This window comes from Nomascus leucogenys, chromosome 18 (assembly GCF_006542625.1).
Source record: "Nomascus leucogenys isolate Asia chromosome 18, Asia_NLE_v1, whole genome shotgun sequence".
Lineage (NCBI taxonomy): Eukaryota > Metazoa > Chordata > Mammalia > Primates > Hylobatidae > Nomascus > Nomascus leucogenys.
The window spans coordinates 2,808,738-2,830,780 of NC_044398.1; the positions used below are offsets into that span (position 1 = coordinate 2,808,738).

At 38.3% G+C, this 22,043-nt stretch overlaps 1 protein-coding gene across 10 annotated transcripts in view; it reads left to right on the forward strand.

Annotated features, from left to right (window-relative positions):
- The window catches only part of SNAP91 (synaptosome associated protein 91), a 159,664-nt gene extending 138,411 nt beyond the window's left edge, over window positions 1–21,253 (forward strand). For 9 of the 10 annotated variants that reach the window (XM_012497051.2, XM_003258285.4, XM_004091097.3 and 6 more), the window contains 4 exons: window positions 13,234–13,317; window positions 13,970–14,074; window positions 17,891–17,993; window positions 19,847–21,253. In XM_012497051.2, coding sequence (XP_012352505.1) covers window positions 13,234–13,317; window positions 13,970–14,074; window positions 17,891–17,983 — 282 coding nt within the window. In that variant the 3' untranslated portion in view covers window positions 17,984–17,993; window positions 19,847–21,253. The remainder of the gene's footprint in view (window positions 1–13,233; window positions 13,318–13,969; window positions 14,075–17,890; window positions 17,994–19,846) is intronic. The other variant, XM_030799167.1, reaches the window with a different exon arrangement.
- The last annotated feature ends 790 nt before the right edge of the window (window positions 21,254–22,043 follow it).

A 22,043-nucleotide genomic window follows, 5' to 3' on the forward strand; every position in this document is an offset into this window, starting at 1 on the left:
GAGGCCTGTCATGGGATGGGGGGAAGGGGGAGGGATAGCATTAGGAGATATACCTAATGTAAATGATGAGTTAATGGGTGCAGCACACCAACATGGCACATGTAACATATGTAACAAACCTGCACGTTGTGCACATGTACCCTAGAACTTAAAGTATAATTTAAAAAAAAATTCTAATTCAAATGTTTTAGAAACACATCATTAAAATATTGTGTTCCAGAAATTAATTTAAATATCTGAGTTTTGGGATGCAGAACACATTTTCTTTTCTTTTTTTTTTTGAGACGGAGTGCAATGGCACATTCTTGGCTCACTGCAACCTCTGCCTCCCGGGTTCAAGCGATTCTCCTGCCTCAGCCTCCAAGTAGCTAGGACTACAGGTGCCCGCCACCACGCCTGGCTAATTTTTGTAGTTTTTAGTAGAGATGGGGTTTCACCATGTTGGGCCAGGCTAGCCTCGAACTCCTGACCTCAGGTGATCCTCTCGCCTCGGCCTCCCAAAATGCTGGGATTACAGGCACGAGCCACCACACCCGGCCTAGAACACAGTTTCTTTTAAGTAGCTGTATTGCTATTTTTATATATAAAAAGTTTTAAAAATAGTATAATAAGTTCGAATCAATCTGAAAAAGGCCTTTTGAATGAAGAATTTACACTAAGCAGTACTAGTAGTATTAATTAAATTACATAGTTTCTAAGGAAAATACTTTTTGTGCTCAGACTTGGGTTCTCTAAACTCGTTTCCTCTGGTCTTTCCACCTCATCTTGTGGTGTTTGTGAGAGAACAGGAAATTTAGGCACTTAACGTTCTCCGACTTTGGTGAGTTCACAGTATGAAATAACTTAGTTTTAAGAAATGGTTTCTAACAGATAACAATGATAAAAATACCTATTAAATCTAGATATTTTTCTCTTTATATCTTTCTGTGCATTATTTTAAAACAGTACTTAAGAAGACAGTTTTCATATTTAGCTATAAAATAAAGGGTTTCAATTTAATTCTTACGAAGGATATTCAGTAGAAAACTACAAATCTCTTTTAAACCAACTTATGCCTAGGATGACTGCATGATATATTTCCAAACCAGGAATAAAGGTTTGAGGGTGAAAGGGACTATCATCATTATTACCCTGGGACCCTAAACATGGCTTGTGCCTGTTGGCCCAGGTGCTGAGACCATAAGCAAGTAGCACTCCAGCCCAGGGGGCTGCCCTCCATTCTTAGGTATGAAACATTTGATAGCCTCTATTTTGCTGTGGGAAGGAGGATAGAGAGTAAATAAATCTGAATAAAATCCCCAAAGGAAGAAAAAAGCTTTTTTACACCTGATTTGGTAAGTCTATTAATACTACATAATGACGTTAAATCTCACAATGTCGTCTATATTATCATTATCAAAGTAAAGGAATTAATCTTCCTATTGTCTTCTGTGCAGAATTAGGCCCTATTTGTTGTTCCTAGGAATTTATACTTTGGTGATGTTGCCCTTATCACCAGGATAAAACTTTTGTTTTTTAACAAGTTAGCTTCAGAACAATCACTGGTAGTAGCACAGTCTAAAATGAGTTAAGGGTATTGGAAGGCAAGGTGGTGAGAACATTAGTATCTGGCAGACAGGCTGTAGGTTAAAAAAAAAAGGAAAAAAAAAAAAAGTTGGCTGGGCACAGTGGCTCATGCCTGTAATCCCAGCACTTTGTGAGGCCAAGGCAGGTGGATCACTTGAGGTCAGGAGTTCAAGACCAGCCATGACCAACATGGTGAAACCCCATCTCTACCAAAAATAATGCAAAACTTAGCAAGCCATGGTGGCATGTGCCTGTATTCTCAGCTACTCAGGAGGCTGAGGTGGGAGAATCACTTGAACCCAGGAGGAGGAGGTTGCAGTGAGCTGAGATTGCGCTACTACACTCCAGCCCTGGGCGACAGTGAGTCCCTGTCTCAAAAAAAAACACAAGGAAAAAAAGTTTAGAGCCTGAGTTAGGGTAGAAAGGAAGAGAAGAAGACAAATTTTCAGTTAGAATCCACACAAGTGGGGATTTTTACAGATAAGGCAGCTAAGACAGTGGTTGCCCAGTGTATTATTCCGTTTTCACACTGCTGATAAAGACATACCTGAGACTGGGCAATTTACAAGAAAAGGAGGTTTAATGGACTCATGGCTGCGGAGGCCTCACAATCATGGCGGAAGACAAGGAGGAGCAAGTCATATCTTACATGGATAGCAGCAGGCAAAGGAAGAGCTTGTGCAGGGGAACTCCCCCTTCTTAAACCATCAGACCTCGTGAGACTTACTCACTATGAAAAGAACAGCACAGGAAAGACCTGCCCCTATGATTCAGTTACCTCCCATCGCATCCTTCCCACAACACATGGGAATTCAAGATAAGATTTGGATGAGGACACAGCCAAACCATATCATTCTGCTCCTGGCCCCTCCCAAATCTCATATCTTCACATTTCAAAACCAATCATGTCTTCCCAACAGTCCCCCAAAGTCTTAACACATTTCAGCATTAACTCAAAAATCCACAGTCCAGAGTCTCATCTGAGACAAGGCAAGTCTCTTTCACCTATGAGCCTGTAAAATCAAAAGCAAGTTAGTTACTTCCTAGATACAATGGGGGTACAGGCTTTGGGTAAATACAGCCATTCCAAATGGGAGAAATTGGCCAAAACAAAGGGGCTATAGGCCCCATGCAAGTCCAAAATCCAGTGGGAGAGTCCAATTTTAAAGCTCCAAAATGATCTCCTTTGACACCATGTCTTATATCCAGTTCACACATGATGCAAGAGGTGGGCTCCTGGGCCGGGCATGGTGGCTAACGCCTGTAATCCCAGCACTTTGGGAGGCCGAGGCGGGCAGATCACAAGGTCCAGAGATCAAGACCATCCTGGCCAACACGGTGAAACCCCATCTCTACTAAAAATACAAAAATTAGCTGGTCGTGGTGGCACATGCCTGTAGTCCCAGCTGCTTGGGAGGCTAAGGCAGGAGAATTGCTTGAACCTGGGAGGCGGAGGTTGCAGTAAGCCGAGATTGCTCCACTGCACTCCAGCCTTGTGACAGAGCGAGACTCCACCTGAAAAAAAAAAAAAAAGAAGTGGGCTCCCATGGTCCTTGGGCAGCTCCACCCCTGTAGCTTTGCAGGGTATGGCCCCTCTCCTGGGTGCTTTCACAGGCTGGTGTTGAGTGTCTGTGGCTTTTCCAGGACCATGGTGCAAGCTGTCAGTGGATCTACCATTCTGGGGTCTGGAGGACAGTGGCCCTCTTCTCATAGCTCCACTTGGTGGTGCCCCAGAAGGGACTCTGCGTGGGGGCCCCCATCCCACATTTCCCTCTGCGCTGCCCTAGCAGAGGTTCTCCATGAGAGCCCTGCCCGTGCAGCAAACTTCTGCCTGAACATCCAGGTGTTTCCATACATCTTTTGAAATCTATGTGGAGGTTCCCAAACCTCAATTCTTGGCTTCTGTGGCTCAGCACCACATGTAAGCTGCCAAGGTGCTGAGGGACTTCCACCCTCTGAAGCAACAGGCCAAGCTGTACCTTGGCCCCTTTGAGTCACAGTTGGAGCAGCTGGGACACTGAGCACCAGGTCCCTAGACTGCACACAGCAGGGGGACCCTGGGCCCAGCCCATGAAACCACTTTTTCCCCCAGTAAACCTCCTGGTCTGTGATGAGAGGGGCTGCTACAAAGGTCTCTGACGTGTCCTGGAGACATTTTCCCCATTGTGTTGGTGATTAACATTCGGCTCCTTGTTACTTATGCAAATTTATGCAGCTGGCTTGAATTTCTCCTCAGAAAATAGGATTTTCTTTTCTATCACATTGTCAGGCTGCAAATTTTCCAAACTTTTATGCTCTGTTTCTCTTTTAAAACTGATTGGCTTTAACAGCACCCATGTCATCTCTTGAATGTTTAGCTGCTTAGAAATTTATTCCACCAGATACCTTAAATCATCTTTCTCAAGTTCAAAGTTCCACAAATCTCTGGGGCAGGGGCAAAGTGCTACCAGTCTCTTTGCTAAAACATAACAAGAATCACCTTCGCTCCAATTCCCAACAAGTTCCTCATCTCCACCTGAGACCACCGCAGCCCACATTTTCCCGTCTTCTTCTGAGCCCTCCAAACTGTTCCAACCTCTGCCTGTTACCCAGTTCCAAAGCTGATTCCTCATTTTTGGGTGTCTTTTCCACAGCGCTCCACTCTACTGGTACCATTTTTACTGTATTAGTTTGTTTTCACACTGCTGATTAAGACATACCTGAGACTGGGCAATATACAAAAGAGGTTTCATGAACTTACAGTTCCACATGGCTGGGGAGGCCTCACAATCATGGTGGAAGATAAGGAGGAGCAAGTCACATCTTACATGGATGGCAGCAGGCAAAGAGAGAGCTTGTTTGGGGAAACTCCCCCTTATAAAACCATCAGATCTCATGAGACTTACTCACTACCACAAGAACAGCACGGGAAAGACCTGCCCCCATCATTCAATTACCTCCCACCAGGCCCTCCCACAACACGCGGGAATTCAAGATGAGACTTGGGCCGGAAGACAGCAAAACCATATCATCCAGGTTTCTGTGTGAGGCAGTTTGCTAAATAATGAGGCCACTAACCCAGAAGGGAACAAAGGAAAAGCACTTTGAAAGTAATATTAAGTTGAAGAACTTCCTTGGTCATTACCCACCCTGAGATCAAGACTTAACTGTGCAAAGTTAAGAATTCATCAAGTACTTAATTAACAACTGTTTTGCATCCTTAGGATAACAAAACTGCTGACTGATTGGTAGGCACTTTCACAGAGACTGAGATTAATGTCTCATTTTTTTAACCCCGAAACTCCTTATTTTTGTTTATGAAGCAGAAAAATTTTAATTATTGGTAATTAAAACCCACGAAAGTGAAATATGGAAAGTTTTAGCATAAAGTATCCACAGCAGCTATGGAAAGAGAAATTAGAACAACAGAAACTATTTGTTACAATAAAGAGTTCCGTAAAGTTTTATTTCTTTTATTTTACTTAGCATTTTACACCACAATATAAAGGCTCTCTTATGCATAGTTATTTTATCTTTATTCTTAGTTTTATCTATATTCTTTTATAAATTCACTGCCATTTACTCCATTTATTTTTTACAAAGCTGTTCTTTCCTAACAAAGCTGTGGCTTTGCTTTTACTTAAGAAATTATTCTGAGGGAACTATTCCGGCTTTCTCTGACATGCCCTTATACCCTGCCTCCCCAGTTGATCTCTTCCAACCTTCTATTCCTGTATTGTCTCTTTCTAGGAATACTCAGGGAAAAGAAGCTGGAGACACCAGAAACAAGTGCTTCAGAAGCAGCAAAGCAGTGTTTCCAAATTTTCCTTGTAATCTACAGGTCTTTGCTATTGAGAAGGAGATGAAGGATGCAGATTTGGGAAGGGGGATCCTTTTGCTGCCTTTTTAAAGTTTTTATTGATAGATAAGTAAGATTACTTTTCCCCACTTATTCCAAATTTCCCTTAATTGCTTCTTAGAGGTGTAGCTATAACATTTTTCAGATCACAGAACCCAAGTTAGATCTAAAAACCTTAGCAGGACTTGAATATTGAACTATGTCTGCTGGCAGGGCTCTGTCACCATGGCCATCAGGAGCCCTGTGCTTCCTGGGTTACTTATTCCTGTTTTACTGTGCACAGGAGACCTATTTTTTTATATATATACTTTAAGTTTTAGGGTACATGTGCACAACATGCAGGTTTGTTACATATGTATACCTGTGCCATGTTGGTGTGCTGCACCCATTAACTCATCATTTACATTAGGTATATCTCCTAATGCTATCCCTCCCCCCTCCCCCCATCCCACAACAGGCCCCAGTGTGTGATGTTCCCCTTCCTGTGTCTGAGTGTTCTCATTGTTCAATTCCCACCTATGAGTGAGAACATGCGGTGTTTGGTATTTTGTCCTTGCGATAGTTTGCTAAGAATGGTGGTTTCCAGCTTCATCCATGTCCCTACAAAGGACATGAACTCATCATTTTTTATGGCTGCATAGTATCCCATGGTGTATAAGTGCCACATTTTCTTAATCCAGTCTATCATTGTTGGACATTTGGGTTGGTTCCAGGTCTTTGCTATTGTGAATAGTGCCGCCATAAACATACGTGTGCATGTGTCTTTATAGCAGCATGATTTATAATCCTTTAGGTATATACCCAGTAATTGGAGGGCTGGGTCAAATGGTATTTCTAGTTCTAGATCCCTGACGAATCACCACACTGTCTTCCACAATGGTTGAACTAGTTTACAGTCCCACCAACAGTGTAAAAGTGTTCCTATTTCTCCACATCCTCTCCAGCACCTGTTGTTTCCTGACTTTTTAATGATCACCATTCTAACTGTTGTGAGATGGTATCTCATTGTGGTTTCGATTTGCATTTCTCTGATGACCAGTGATGATGAGCATTTTTTCATGTGTCTGTTGGCTGCATAAATGTCTTCTTTTGAGAAGTATCTATTCATATAATTTGCCCACTTTTTGATGGGATTGTTTTTTTCTTGTAAATTTGTTTGAGTTCTTTGTAGATTCTGGATATTAGCCCTTTGTCAGATGAGTAGATTGAAAAATTTTCTCCCATTCTCTAGGTTGCCTGTTGACTCTGATGGTAGTTTCTTTTGCTGTGCAAAAGCTCTTTAGTTTGATTAGATCCTATTTGTCAATTTTGGCTTTTGTTGCCATTGCTTTTAGTGTTTTAGACATGAAGTCCTTGCCCATGCCTATGTCCTGAGTGGTATTGCCTAGGTTTTCTTCTAGGGTTTTTATGGTTTTAGGTCTAACATTTAAGTCTTTAATCCATCTTGAATTAAGACCTATTAAGTTTTTATCGAACAAGTGGGAAGATACTTGCAATTCAGAAATATGTGCATTTTGCAGGAAGATCACTGTTAAAAGCTTTGGACAAAATAAATTTAACAAAGTTGAGCTGGGTGCTATAACTCACCCATATACTCCCAGCAACTGAGGCAGGGGGATCACTTGAGGCCAGGAATTTGAGACTAGCCTGGGCAGCATAATGAGGCCCCATCTCTAGAAAAATTAAAAAGTTAGCTGGGTATGGTGGCACATACCTGTAGTAAGAGCTATATGAGAGGCTGAGGCAGGAGAATTGCTTGAGCCCAAGAATTTGAGCCTACAGTGACCTATGATTATGCAAGTTTAACAGAGTTTATTTAAGCAAAGAATGATCCATGCATCAGGTACCGCTCGGAAACAGAAGAGGTTCAGAGAGCTCCAGCACAGCAGTGTGGACCATGAACTTTTATTGGCTGATAGAGAAGTACAACAAAATATATTTGGTTGATCAGAATAGAAAGACCATAATTAGAGGTTAGTTGTTGATCTCTGTTTGATAAAGTCTCTAGTTAGAATCTATTAGTTGGCAATTTCTGATTGGTAAAGTCTCTAGTTTCATTTTATTATTTATGTTGGGCTTCATTTTGCTTACATGAGAACTCAAGGTGCTAGAGCTGCACCAGTCAAGTGGCATCCCAATTAAAATCTTATCACCCCTGAATCTAAGAGTTAATCTACCATTTTAGCAAAATGACTAACTCAGACAATTTCTTCAAACTCTTTGACCATTTATTTGATCAGGAATTTCTGCAGGTTAATTTTGCTTTGATAACTAATTAAGCCATTTTCTCTTTCATAGGCTGAAGTCCTAATGATGCAATTCAGGTCCAGTAAATAGCCTACCACCTACCCTGTTGAAATGATGGGTAAAGCATTAATATGAAATATAATTTTATAGGTATTTTCTTTCTTTTGAAAAATTTTTTATTGAGATAAAATTCACATAACATTTAAATTCACTATTTTAACAACTTAAAGTATACAATTCAATGATTCTTAGTATATTTACAGCATTGTGAAACCATCACCATTATCTAATTTAAGAACATTTCCAACACCCCAAAAAGAAACACAGTCCCTTTCAATTTCCCCTTACCTTTAGAGCCTTTTATGCCTGCCTTATTTTACTTAACATAACATTTTCTAGGTTTATCCATGTTGAAGCATGTATCAGTACTCCATTTTTATGGCTGAATATATTTCATTTTATGAATATACCACATTTTGTTTATCCATTCATCAGTTGATGAACACTTATGTTGTTTCTATTACATATAATAGATTTTTGTTATCATATATGAGTTTTCATATAAACATATATCCTCAATTCTATTTGGAATATACCTAGGAATAGAACTCTGGGTCATGTGTAAGTCAATGTTTAACTTTTGAGGAACTGCCAAGCTTTTCCATAGCAGCTACGTTATTTTACATTGCCACCAGCAATACATACGGTTTCAAGTTCTCTATATCCTCCCAACACTTGTTATTTTTCTTTTCATTATTTATTATATCATTCTAATGAGCATGAAGTGGTATTTCATTGTGGCATTGATATGCATTCTCCTAATGACTAACAATGTTTAACATCTTTTCATGTGTGTATTGATCATTTGTATATCTTCTTTAGAGAAAGGTCTATTTATGTTGTAGGGGAGGAAAAAATATTTTTTCCTACTACCCTCCTAGACTCTTTGGCTGGGGCTGTGAACATTGGACTGATCAAAGACAAATTAAAAATAATAAACAGAAGTTCTTAGCACATGCATCATGCTTACACATGGGAGCACTAAGGATGAGTAACTCAGAGCTTGATTAGAACATGGGCTTAGGTGGCATCTTAGCAAAGGAACAATATGTTTTTAGAGAAGTCACAAGACAAAGGAAAAGGACTTTGACTCTCTAAGGTGGCAAATATATGGGAAACTAATGGCAGTTCAAGGCTAATTAGTCAAGTTTGTTTTGCATTTTGTTCTGATGCCCTCTTAGGCTGATTAGGGTCTCAAGTTATCTCTGGTGATGAACTTTTGTCCCTGATAGAGAGGGAAGGAGAAATATCTCTGTAAATTTGTGTTCCAAATAGTGAGAGTGAAGAGAGCTTTTCTTGTATCTGCTTCTTTTCAGTTGCCTTCAGCTCAAAGTAATGATTATGCCAAAGTGTCATATTTTGGGGTGGCATATTCTGCTACCCTACAACATCCTTAGCCCATTTTATAATTGGGTTGTTTGTCTTTTTATTATGGAGTTGAAAGAGATCTTTAAATATTCGGGATACTAGATGCTTATCAGGTAAATGATTTGCCAATATTTTTATCTCATTCTGTGAGTTAGCTGTTCATGTTCTTGATAGTGTCCTTTGATGCACAAAAGTTCTTAGTTTTGATAAACTCCAATTTATCTATTTTTTTCTTTTATTACTTGTGCTTTTGGTGTCATATTTTTAAAAACTATTGCCTTAATCATAGGTCTTGAAATTTTTTACCTGTTTCTTTCCAGGAGTTTTATAGTTTTACCTCTTACATTAAATTTTTGACCTATTTTGAGCTCATTTTTTTTATATGATAGGGGTGCAAATTTATCATTTCGCATGTGGAAATTCAGTTGTCTCAGAATCATTTGGTTAAAGGGCTATTCTGGCTGGGTACAACAGCTCATGCCTGTAATCCCAGTACTTTGGAAAGCTAAGATGTATGGATTACTTGAGCTCAGGAGTCTGAGACTAGCCTGGGCAACATAATGAGACCCTATCTCTACAAAAAATAAAATAAAATTAGCCAAGTGCAGTGGCATGCACCTGTGGTTCCACCTACTCAGGAGGCTGAAATAAGAGGATTGCTTGATCCAGGGAAGTAGAGAATCACTTGAGCCAGGGAACTGGAGGCCGCAGTGAGCCATGATCATGCCGCTGCACTCCAGCCTCGGTGACAGAGCAAGATCCTGAATAAAAAAAAAAAAAGGAAGAGAGAGACTATTCTGTCTTGATTAATTGGTTTTGATAACCTTGTCAAAAATTAATTGACCATCTGACATATTGGGCTGGATAATTTAAGAAAGAGAAAAAAAATTAACCATAGAGGTATGGGTTTATTTCCAGACTCTTTATTTGCTTGTGTTGATCTATATGTCTGTCCTTATGCTAGTACCACACTGTTTTGATTAATGTACCTTTGTATTAAGTTTTGAAACCAAGAAGTGTGATTCCCCCAAATTTGTTCTTTTTCAAAACTGTTTTGGCTATCCTGGTTCTCTTGCATTTTTACATAAATTTTAGGTTCAGATTATCCATTTCTCCAAAAAAAAGTGGTTGAAATTTTGATAGGGATTTCATTGAATCTGTGTAGCAATTTGCAGATTATTGCCATCTTAATATTAAGTCTTCCAACCCATGAACAAAGGGTGTCTTTCCATTTATTTAGTTCTTCTTTAATTTCTTTCAACAATGTTCTATAGTTGCAGTGTTCAAGTCTCATACTTCTGTTAAATTTATTTTTTAATATTTTATTGTTGATCCTATTATACATGGAGCCATTTTCATGATTAAATTTTTCGATTGTTCATTGCTAGTTCCACAGGAACACTGCACTGAGTTTTGTATATTGGCCTTGTATCCTGCAACTTTGAAGAACATGTTTATTAGCTTTGACAGTTTTGTTGTATATGGATTCTTTAGGGATTTCTATATATAAGAAACATTGTGTCATCGATGAATAGAGATAGTTTCATTCATTCTTTCCAACCTGGATGCCATTTCTTGCTTTTTCCTGCTAACTGCCCTGACTTAGAACTTTGAGAACCTCCTTGTCTTGTTCTTAGGTAGAAAGTTTTCAGTCATTTTTTTTCAGTCACTAAGTATGATGTTAGCTGTGGGCTTTTTGTAGATACCCTTTATTGGGTTGAGGGATTTCCTTGCTATTTCTAGTTTGTTGAGTATTTTTTGTCATGAAAAGCTGTTGGACTTTGTCAAATGCTTTTCTGCATCTATTGAGATAATCATTGTTGTGATTTTCTGTTATTTGTTTATGAGGTCTCTCTTAGGAAAGTGGCTGCAAACTCTAACCCTGCCCTGACAGGCCTCAAAAGAAGGTTGCTGTTTACAATGTGCTTTTCATGGAATACTTCTTTATTGTGGTGGGAAGCCTCATGTCTAAGATGTCTCTCTCACAGGAAGCTTGTTTATACTGGCAAATGACCTTGTGGCTCTTGTCTAACCTGTGTTATTTCTACCAAGATAGCCACTCTCTAAGAGAACTTGACCTGCAAAGAAGTTAGGTGTCAGTTAAGTGAGACACAGAGGAGGCATACAATAAAACACATGAAATTACAGAATCTGTAAGTAATAAAAGTTACAGATCCCAGGGAGAAGAGGGCAACATGCCAAAGGGAAGTGGGGAGCCATCCAGGACACATGTGTTCAACCAGTGGGTAGGAGCAGAAGAGAGTGAGAGTGAGGGATCTGTGGGCCAAGGCCTTTATTGGGGTCCAGGATATCACCTAAGCAGGTTTCCCGCAGGAATTTAATTGGTAGGTTTAAAGCAAGCAGGCACAAGTTCCATGGAATGATGCTGTGACTGAGAGTTGGTTGTTGTGGCATATGTGCACAGTTAGCTCTGCAGAGTGTGGGGGACAGTGGGGTAAATCAAGTAGGTTTTATCTAGCTATCCCATAGGGAAGGTGATGGTATGAAGCAGATATCTAGATGGCCACCTTAAGGAACTGGGGGGAGGCAGAGAACTAGAAATTGTGTCAAGAGTGACTAAGCCCTGCTTCTGATATGAGAAAATTAAGGGTGTATCCAAAATAGATGCTGAGATAACATAAATTATAAGAGTTAACTATAATCATGTATTTTTTTCTTTTATTCTATTAATATGGTATATTGCATTGGTTAATTTTCATATATTAAGCCAACCTTGCATTCTTGGGTAAAACCTGATCATGGTGTATAATCTTTTAATATGCTGCTGGATCCAGTATGTTAGTATTTTGTTGAGAATCTTTTCATCAACATTCATAAGGAATATTGCACTGCAGTTTTCTTTTGTTTGTGATATCTTTGTCTGCCTTTTGTGTCAAGGTAACACCAGCATCAAAGAATGATTATAAAGTGTTACTTTTCTTTATTTTAAAAAGCTTGAGAAGAATTGATACTAATTCTTTATACATTTGGTAGAATTCACCAATGAAGATATCTAGTTCTGGGTTTTTCTTTGATTGAAGTTTTTTGTTGTTGTTACTGATGTTTTTTTAGAGACAGGGTCTCACCTTGTCACATAGGCTGAAGTACAGTGGTGCTATTACAACTCACTGCATTCTCAAGCTCTGGACTGAGGCTATCCTCCCACCTCAGCCTCCCCAGTATCTAAGACTACAGGCACACACCACCAAAAATTAGGCCCAGCTAACTTTTAAAAATTTTTTTATGGAGATGGATTCTTGCTATGTTGCCTATACCACTATGTTGCTGGTCCTAAACTCCTGGCCTCAAGTGATTCTCCTGCCTCAGCCTCCTAATATGCCGGAATTACAGGCATGAGCCACCACGTCCACGTAAAAATCTTGCTTAATATAAATTAGAGCCATATAGAAAGATTAGAACAATCCTCAAATGTCTAACCCAATACTGTTAGAGGATATAGTGATAGGAAAAGACAAGCTTAGGGAAGTTTGACTCATTTCCAGGGAGGATGGGTCTAAAAAGATAGAGAGGAAGCCCAATGTTATGAGCAAACTGCAAGCCAGCAAGTCCAAATGACGCTATAACTGAGAACATCAAGTCAGTAATCTTGTTTATATCATTGGTGTGGTGCTAGAACCATTTTCCTTTTTAAATTTAAAACTGAAATTTGAGATTTTCTTTACATATCCACTCATATATATTTGGCATGCATTCATTTTAAAATTCTGTCATTTTAAAACCAAATTATGTTCAGCTTGGTACAGTGGCTCATGCCTGTAATCCCAGCATTTTGGGAGGCCAGGGCAGGAGGATTGCTTGAGGCCAGGAGCTTGAGACCAGCCTAGGCAGCATAGCATGACCCATCTCTACAAAAAAATTTTTAAAAATTGGTCATCCATGGCGGCATGTGCCCATGGTCCCAGCTATTCAGGAGGCTGAAGTGGGAGAATTGCTTGAGCCCAGGAATTCGAGGCTGCAGTGAGCTGTGATCATGCCATCGTACTCCAGCCTGGGCAATGCAGTGAGACCCCATCTTTAAAATAAATTTAAAAAAACCAAATTATATTGTTCTTTTTGTTTGTTTATTGTTGTGCGCATGTTTGTTTTGTGTGTTTTTGTGTTATTTGTGTGTGTATATCTGTCTGTCTGTGTAGCAAGGAGCTGTACCTCCAACCAGTTCAGTTCCTCCCGTTGCCGGGGCCCCATCGGTTGGACAACCTGGAGCAGGATTTGGAATGGTGAGTGATGACCTGTGCTAAAAATTGTAATCAACATTTCTAAATAATTTGCCAAATCCCAAATTAGTACGTATTCCTATAGAATATAATTCTTCCCAAAACACAGTAAGTAAAACTTAAAAAGTTGTCATCTGCTTTAAACCTTAAGTAGTCTACACATAAAGTGATAAAATGAGTTATAAAATACTTTCGTTCTACCATCAAATTAATTTCTATAGTACATTGTTATATCATTTTTGCTATAAAATTTACAAAATATAGTATTAGCCCAATCATCAAAATCAACCCTTAATTATTATACTAGGACTTTTTACTCACCAATTTTACCAGCCAATTTTAGGACCATCTTTCATAAAGTAACAAATTTTTATCTCTCCAAGAATTATGCTTAGAGAAGATGACTAAACAACAAAGCTTGGTTGGGATGGGGATACCGTGTGGCCAACCAGGCTTATGCTACCCACCCAACTTAGCGACTGTCTCCCTCACAGTACAGCCTCACATTATCCCTAATTAAAATTACAAATTGTACTTCCTCATAGTCCTGGATTCCTCAAATATTGTCAGAAGTACATAAAAGCAATAAATGTCAGGATAGTGCCCTAGTGGGTTCCACTCATGCTCTGAACCACTCTCCATTCTTCCTCCTCAGCCTCCTGCTGGGACAGGCATGCCCATGATGCCTCAGCAGCCGGTCATGTTTGCACAGCCCATGATGAGGCCGCCCTTCGGAGCTGCCGCTGTACCTGGCACGCAGGTCAGTTTCTTCAATGTCCACAAATCAGTGACGTTAACTAATAAGTGTAAAACATTGGTGTAGCAAACTGTTTAAAAAGTGTTTTTACCTAATGTAATCCTCATACCTGTTGCTTCAGAAGTAAAGGGAGCATGGAAGACAGATCTGCAAAAGTGTGAGATTTGGGGAGAAAAAAATGATGGAAATAACTCACTGTCTAAAGATCCCTCCATTCTCTTCCTACTTAATTCAAATTGGTTCCTGAGAACATCCAGATATTCAGGGCATCCAAGGCATGTGTCCCAGAGAAATGGGTGCTTCTGGTCTATAGTTTTAGTATGTGTTCCCAGCATTAGCCAGAAAGGTTGGCAGCACAGTCCTCCAGACTGCCATGTCCACCCAAGACTCGTGACACTAACTGCAGTAAGTTTGCCAAACTGCAAAGTCTGTGAGAATAGTCCCTTTTAGAATCTCCTCACTCCAGACACAAGACACACATTTGTGAGTCCCCAGGGCCACTCCCACTTCAGACTAGCTGGCTACAAATTTGAGGTTTTTCCATGGCCACCCTCAGGTTAGATAGTTTCCTAGAATGATTCACAGAACTCAGGAAAGTACTAAACTTATAAGAGTTTTATTGTAGTAAAAGGATACAAATTAGATCCAGTTATAGGAAGAGATGCATAAACATCATCTGGGAAAGTTCTAAACATGAAGCTTCTTTGTCCTCAGAGGTGGGTTCTCCTCTGGGCATCATCATGTGACAGTACACATGCAGTATCACAAGCTCATCTGAGCTTCAGCATCCAGCATTTATTGATGCTTCATTATGTAGGATTGATTGGTTGAATTTTACCCATTTTGTGGAACTCAATCTTCAACCCCTGTTCCTCCCTGAAGATCAGGCTGGTTTTGTGTGGCCCAAAGACCCAGCCCTAAAATCACATGGTTGGGCTTTCTGCCTCCACTCTGAGTCACCTTGTTAGCATAAACTGTCAGGTGGTGTTCCCAGAGCCCACCTTGAATAACAAAGACATGCCTATCATTCGAGAAATTAGAAGGATTTAGAGGTTCCCTTTCTGGGCAAAGGAAAAAACCTCAGTTTAGGTAAAGCTAAATTCCTTACTACACACTGTGCTACTTTCCCTTCAGAAATGCCAAAATATATTACACTTTGTTGAACCGTTTTGCTGCTAGTGGTGCTAGTCTTAGTGATGAATCATGCTTTCCTGATTCCTCTTTTAAATTGTCTGGCCAAGGTGATGTTACATGTAGAACCAAAGAAGTTTTCATCGTGAGAAATTGACTTGGATGGGGTCAGGACACCAAATTACTACTTTGGTAGCAGCATGCTTTGCAAACTAGACCAAATAGCTCAAATATATTTTAATGATATGAGTAAATGTTTTCAGTCCTATAATATTTTTAACTTATCAAATCAGTATTTATACTGTCTTATCCATGGAATACCTGCTGGGAACTTTCTGAGTGTACTTTAATCGCTTTTGCTTCCTTGATGCATCTCAAAATCCATCGACCTGTTCCCAAAATTTCCTTTCAGCTTCTTCAGTTTGCCCCTCAAAAGCAACAGGGACCAAGAGAAAGAATGGTGGATGTTGAAAGACAGAAATTTAGAATGTGAGAAGTCCTAGCCTTCATGGCCATTACTGGCCATAACTGGCTTCAGGAGAAATTTTCTAGTCTACCTGAAGACTAATGAACCCTGTGTAGTGTTGTTTTTGGGGACAGTCGGAAGGTTTTGGGTATAATGGTTGAGGTTAAGTATAACTTAGATATACTTAAATTCTAAGGGGTCTCATTTATCATAAATGTTTCCTTAATGTTTGAATAGATGCATGACTGTCATCTTTTTGAAAAAAAGAAATATTCCTGTTATTATGCACTTGGAAAAGTGTTACTGAGATTTCTTTTAACCTTATTGTGTTTGATATACTGAAAGCTTCAGAAATAAATGAATATAATTTTATTACTTAAGGCAGTTGTTTTTATTGTATAATACCAATGTTAGCAACAATTTATTTACTTAATTAGAAGAATGAAAATGAAAAATAGTATGATGGAAATACATTGTTTTAATCAGTAATTGAATTCATAATAAGCCAGGTAATGATACACCATATTTATGTAATTTTTAGATTATATTTCCTATATCAGAGAAGAAGCATAATTGTACTAGATAATAAATGTGAGTTTGTAGCTTCAGAAAACAAAGTAGTTTTTTTTATTACTGCTGCCTGGACTATCCCAGCATTCTTTCATTGGCTGGTATCATGATATTGTCATCTCACCTAATTATCAATTATGGACCAATCTTTGAATTGATTTAAGGAACTTCAAGCCTTACTTTTTATATATATATATATTTCTATGAAACAGGTCCCATGTTTTTTGTTGTTTTTTTTTGTTTGCTTGTTTGTTTATTTGAGATAGGTTCTCCGTTGCCCAGGCTGAAATGCAGTGGTGCAATCATAGCTCACTGCAGCCTTGAACTCCTAGGCAACAGGGATCCTCTCACCTCAGCCTCTCGAGTAGCTGGGACCACAGATGCAAGCCACTGTGCCCAGCTAATTTTTTTTTTTATTTATTTTTCGTAGAGATGAGGCCTCGCCTTGTTGCCCAGGCTAGTCTCTAACTCCTGGCCTCAAGTGATCCTCCTGCCTCGGCCTCCCAAAGTGCTGGGATTTTACAGATGTGAGCCATCACACCCAGCCCATATCCCAGTTTTAAACATGGGAATTTGACAGATAGATAATATAATTAGTCAGTAGTTTCTGGACATAGGACCAAATCTCAAAATCCACACTACTGGAACTCTGTTCACTGAACTAATAAAAATATACATCACTGCCCCACAGTCCCAGCATGTTACTACAAGCATAGGAGATTAATTAGACTCAAAGCCTAGATGTCAGCTACTACTCTGTAGACTACATGAGATTTTTCAAGAGCTTGTATCCTGTAAACGTCAGCTCCCAGAAGTTATATCTGTGACACAATGAAAAAATAATTCAGATTCTGGTTAAACAGAAACAAGGCAAGTTAATTGTTTGTTACTTTTGCTACAAGTCCGATATGATTCTTTCCTATAGTATTTAATAATTAGTTTTAGCCTTCTCTGAAAGCTGAATAGATTGCATTAGAATGTAGTGGCATTCACTACCAGGAAACTATTTGGTCTTGTGAAACAAACAGTGCCCTCGAACTTGACTGATTTTCACTTAAAATAATGTATATGAAATTCTAGTGTATTTAGCTAATAAGTGTAAGTAATTTCTTAAATAGCTTTCTGCAAACCATTTACTATTTTTCCTTCAAATTCACTCTCACTGTAGGAAAAGCCATTTAAATAGATTTATTAGTTTAGAGGTACTAATGACTCAAAGTAAAAATGCTTTTGTATAGAGAAAACAGTTGTTTGTTTGTTTTACTGTTTGTTCATAATATCTTTATGTTACTAGTGTTTCACATCTTCCCTAAGTCATATCCATATTGTTCTACTGGAGTCCCCAAATTTTACTTTGGCTAAATCCAATGTCAGAGAAGTTCAAGAAAGCCAAATATCAGTTGAAGTGTATTTTACCAGTCCAGAATTAAACACAACTCTGTGACTATGTAGAACAAGTAGATTTTATAAACCTTTAACCATCTAATCTTCTGCATGTTTGTTTTCTTTGATATGTGTTCTGCCTAATGCTTCTCTCTCTCTCTCTCTCTCCCCCCCCCACTCCCTCTCTACCTCCCTCTCCCTCTTACCCCCTCTCGCATTCTCTCTCTGCTTTCTGTTCCTGCTCTTTGGGGCTGGCTTTTTCCCATTAGCTTTCTCCAAGCCCTACACCTGCCACTCAGAGTCCCAAGAAACCTCCAGCAAAGGACCCATTAGCGGATCTTAACATCAAGGATTTCTTGTAAACAATTTAAGGTATCTAATATTGAGCTTTTCCTGTAGGCTTGTAATAATGAGCTATACAATATTTAGCTATTTCAGAGGTATTCATTATTTCTGCATTTTGAATAGCTGTGTATAATAGTAATAATGTGTTTATACTTTTAAATTTTATATTAAAACCTATCTTTAAGAGTTTTTTAAATCTTAATTTATATAACTAGGAGGGAAGGTAACCTCCAAATTGTCCTTATCCTGGAAAGCACAATGATTAGCTTTAATAAAGCAAAAAGGTGCCCAAGCTACTTGGTAAATTAGAAAATTACCACTTTATTATATCATGACTGGAATTTATAGAAAGCTAACATTTATACTATTGCATTTAGAAATCATCTAAGAATATATTTGAATGCATAATTGTATTTTTCTTGTTTATCCTTCTTTTGCCTCATAAAGCTTAGATTATTACCCTTTACATTTCTGCATTCAAGCAGAATTTTAAATTTCTAATGTTCTAGTTTTAAATTTCACAAATTTCATATAATTTATGAGATGACTCATGCTGAAGTTATGGAAGGAAACGAATGAAGGAAAAATGTTTACTATTGACCCCAGCACCTAACACAGTGGGTAGGTTCTCAACAAATCCTTGCTGAATGGACGAACATAATTTACATGGTACTTTTCACATCCACTTCTCAGTAGGAGAACAGTCACGTGAGATAAACTAGCCAGATATTTTTTGTCTTCATTTCACAGCTAAAAGAACTGATCCTTGGGCGTTAAGGAATTTGCCCAGGGTCCCACAGGGAAGAATTGTAAGAGGCTCAGTGTTTCTGGACTCTTGTCCAATGTTGTTTTCATTATGCACCTACTGTGCTACGTATGATTCTTAAAAACCTTCCCTAATGTCTACTAAGACTTTTGTGGATGCTTGATTTGTTTTTTTTTTTCTTATACAAGATTAATGATGTATTATTTTAAGGTATTAACATCTCAGTCAAGTAAACTCTCCTTATGCCCAACTTTTCTATTCCACTTTGGATTGGCTAATGTAGACATAAGTGAGACAATGAACACTTAATAAGTTTCAGGAGTGACCAAAGAAACTGCATAGAGCAGCCTGTATTCACCTCTTAGTAAATGTTGCCCTAATCATATGCCAGGAACTTTGATAAGTACAGGAAACAGATATGCTTGAGAGTCCTTGCCAGAGAGAGAGACAGAGAGAGACAAAGAGAAAGACAGAGACAGACAGACAAAGACAGAGACACAGAGAGAATTACTGTTTTATGAAGAGTTATCTATGTGGCTAAGCCTTAAGACCCCACAAATGTTTCCAGCAGAAATGAATGATGCATGAATTAGCCAGGGAGATGAGTGGGAAGTGGCTGAGAAAAGGCATTGGGTCGCCATGAATGTCTCCGTTCTCTTCTATTCTGTCACTGGTTCAGCTGTTTAGTAAGTGACTCATTGAACACCATAACTGAATACATGAAAAAATAATGTAAGGTCATTGCCATGCCCCCTTTTTCTTTAGCTGCCCTTTTTAAAGGTTAGCTGCTCTTAGATACTGAATGCTATACCGAATGTCCTGCTACTAAAATTTCTAATATGTATCTAAATTTCAAATTTTTGTTGATATAATTATTATCTAAAATGAAACTATACATCGAAAGTTTTTTTTTAATTTCTGGCTAAACTTTAAAAATTTTAAGCTTGTTTTAAAGAGCTATGAAAAGTATGTAAATTTGAGTTTGTCCATGCAGAGACCTTTTTATGTAAAAGTTGTTTGCGGAAACTATGAAGTAAAATTGCAAGGGAGGTAAAATGTTTGAGGACTATGTAATATTCTTCTTTTGTAATTCTAATTTTTGTTTTCTTTACAGCTGCAATTTTTGTGACTGAACAGGAAAATAACTGAGTTTGGAGACTTCAGATAAGATTGATGCTGAGTTTCAAAGGGAGCCACCAGTACCAAACCCAATGCTTACTCATAACTTCTCTTCCAAATTGTGTAGCACAGCCGTGAAAGTGAACATTAGGAATGTGTACTACCTTAGCTGTTATCCCTACTCTTGAAATTGTAGTGTATTTGGATTATTCGTGTATCGTACGATGTAAACAATGAATGGATGTTACTGATGCCGTTAATGCTTTTCTGGACTTCGCCTGAGGACAGATGATGCAGCTGTTGTGTGATGAGCTATTTGGAAAGATGTGTCTGTGTTTTTGAAGGTTTCAATGTACATATAACTTTTGAACAAACCCCAAACTCTTCCCATAAATTATCTTTTCTTCTGTATCTCTGTTACAAGCGTAGTGTGATAATATCAGATAATAAGGAAAACACTCATAAATATACAAAACTTTTTCAGTGTGGAGTACATTTTTCCAATCACAGGATCTTCAACTGTTGTGAGAAATGTTTATTTTTGTGGCACTGTATATGTTAAGAAATTTTATTTTAAAAAATATAAAGGTCAACATCCATAATAAATACTTCTCTTTGAAGCTACCTTATCAAGAACGAAAAATCGTATGGGAAGAATCCCCTATTTATCACTGCTATATTAAAATATATATATATTTTAATTATATTTGACAGGTTTTGCATCTAAATTGACCTATTTATTCATTCTTGATTAAATGCACTGAAAAGTAAAGGGTCTGTTTGTATCATGTTCATGAAAATGCAGTTAGAGAGGTGCTATTCAAGTGATTCCGAAGGCACCCCAAGGTATATCTGTAATTTAAAGATTACTGCAAATATTTTTACTTTACTGTGGGTTTTTAGTACATCTGTTGATTTAGTATTTCTTTGTGTGTTTTGTAGACTAGTGTTCTTCCATCCTTCAATTGAGCTCAAAGTAGGTTTTGTTGTAACGTTGTGATTAGGATTTAAACTAATTCAGAGAATTGTATCTTTTACTGTACATACGGTATTCTTTAAGTTTTAATTTGTCGTCATACTGTCTGTGCTGATGGCTTGGCTTAAGATTTTGATGCATAAATGAGGTCACTGTTGATCAGTGTTGCTAGTGGCTTGGCAGCTCTTCATAAAAGCATATTGGGTTGGAAAGGTGTTTGCCTATTTTTCAAATTATTTAATAGATGTATGGTACCATTTAAAAGTGGTTGTATCTGAATTTACTGTGGGGATAACATACACTGTAATGGGGAAAAATTACCTAAAACCAATTTCAAAATGGCTTTCTTTGTATTTCAGTTTAAAAACCCAGTGCATGTACGCCCTCTGAGATGCAATAAACACCTTGAACAAAGAAATGCAAACATAACGTTTCTCTCTTTATGTTTTGGGGAAAAGGTCTGTTTCACATGACACACACAGCAGACAAAATATTGAAGATTTTAAAATACTGTTCATGCCAATAGAGTTTTGATTATTTTATAAAAAATTAAAAACAAGGAAAAAGCAATTTTAACAAGCTTTCATTAAACTTGGGGCTCTGTAACTGCTGCCAAATAAGTTGAAATTCCATATTTCAAAATGTGTATGTATTTTTATGCTGAACTTTCTTTTATTTATTTTGTTAATTGTGCTTTAAGTTTTAGGGTACATGTGCACAACGTCCAGGTTTGTTGTTACATATGTATACATGTGCCATGTTGGTGTGCTGCACCCATTAACTCGTCATTTACATTAGGTATATCTCCTAATGCTATCCCTGCCCCCTCCCCCCACCCCACGACAGGCCCCGGTGTGTGATGTTCCCCTTCCTGTGTCCATGAGTTCTCATTGTTTTATTCCCACCTATGAGTGAGAACATGCGGTGTTTGGTTTTTTGTCCTTGCAATAGTTTGCTGAGAATGATGGTTTCCAGCTTCATCCATGTCCCTACAAAGGACATGAACTCATCATTTTTTATGGCTGCATAGTATTCCATGGTGTATATGTGCCACATTTTCTTAATCCAGTCTATCATTGATGGACATTTGGGTTGGTTCCAAGTCTTTGCTATTGTGAATAGTGCCGCCATAAACATACGTGTGCATGTGTCTTTATAGCAGCATGATTTATAATCCTTTGGGTATATACCCAGTAATGGGATGGCTGGGTCAAAT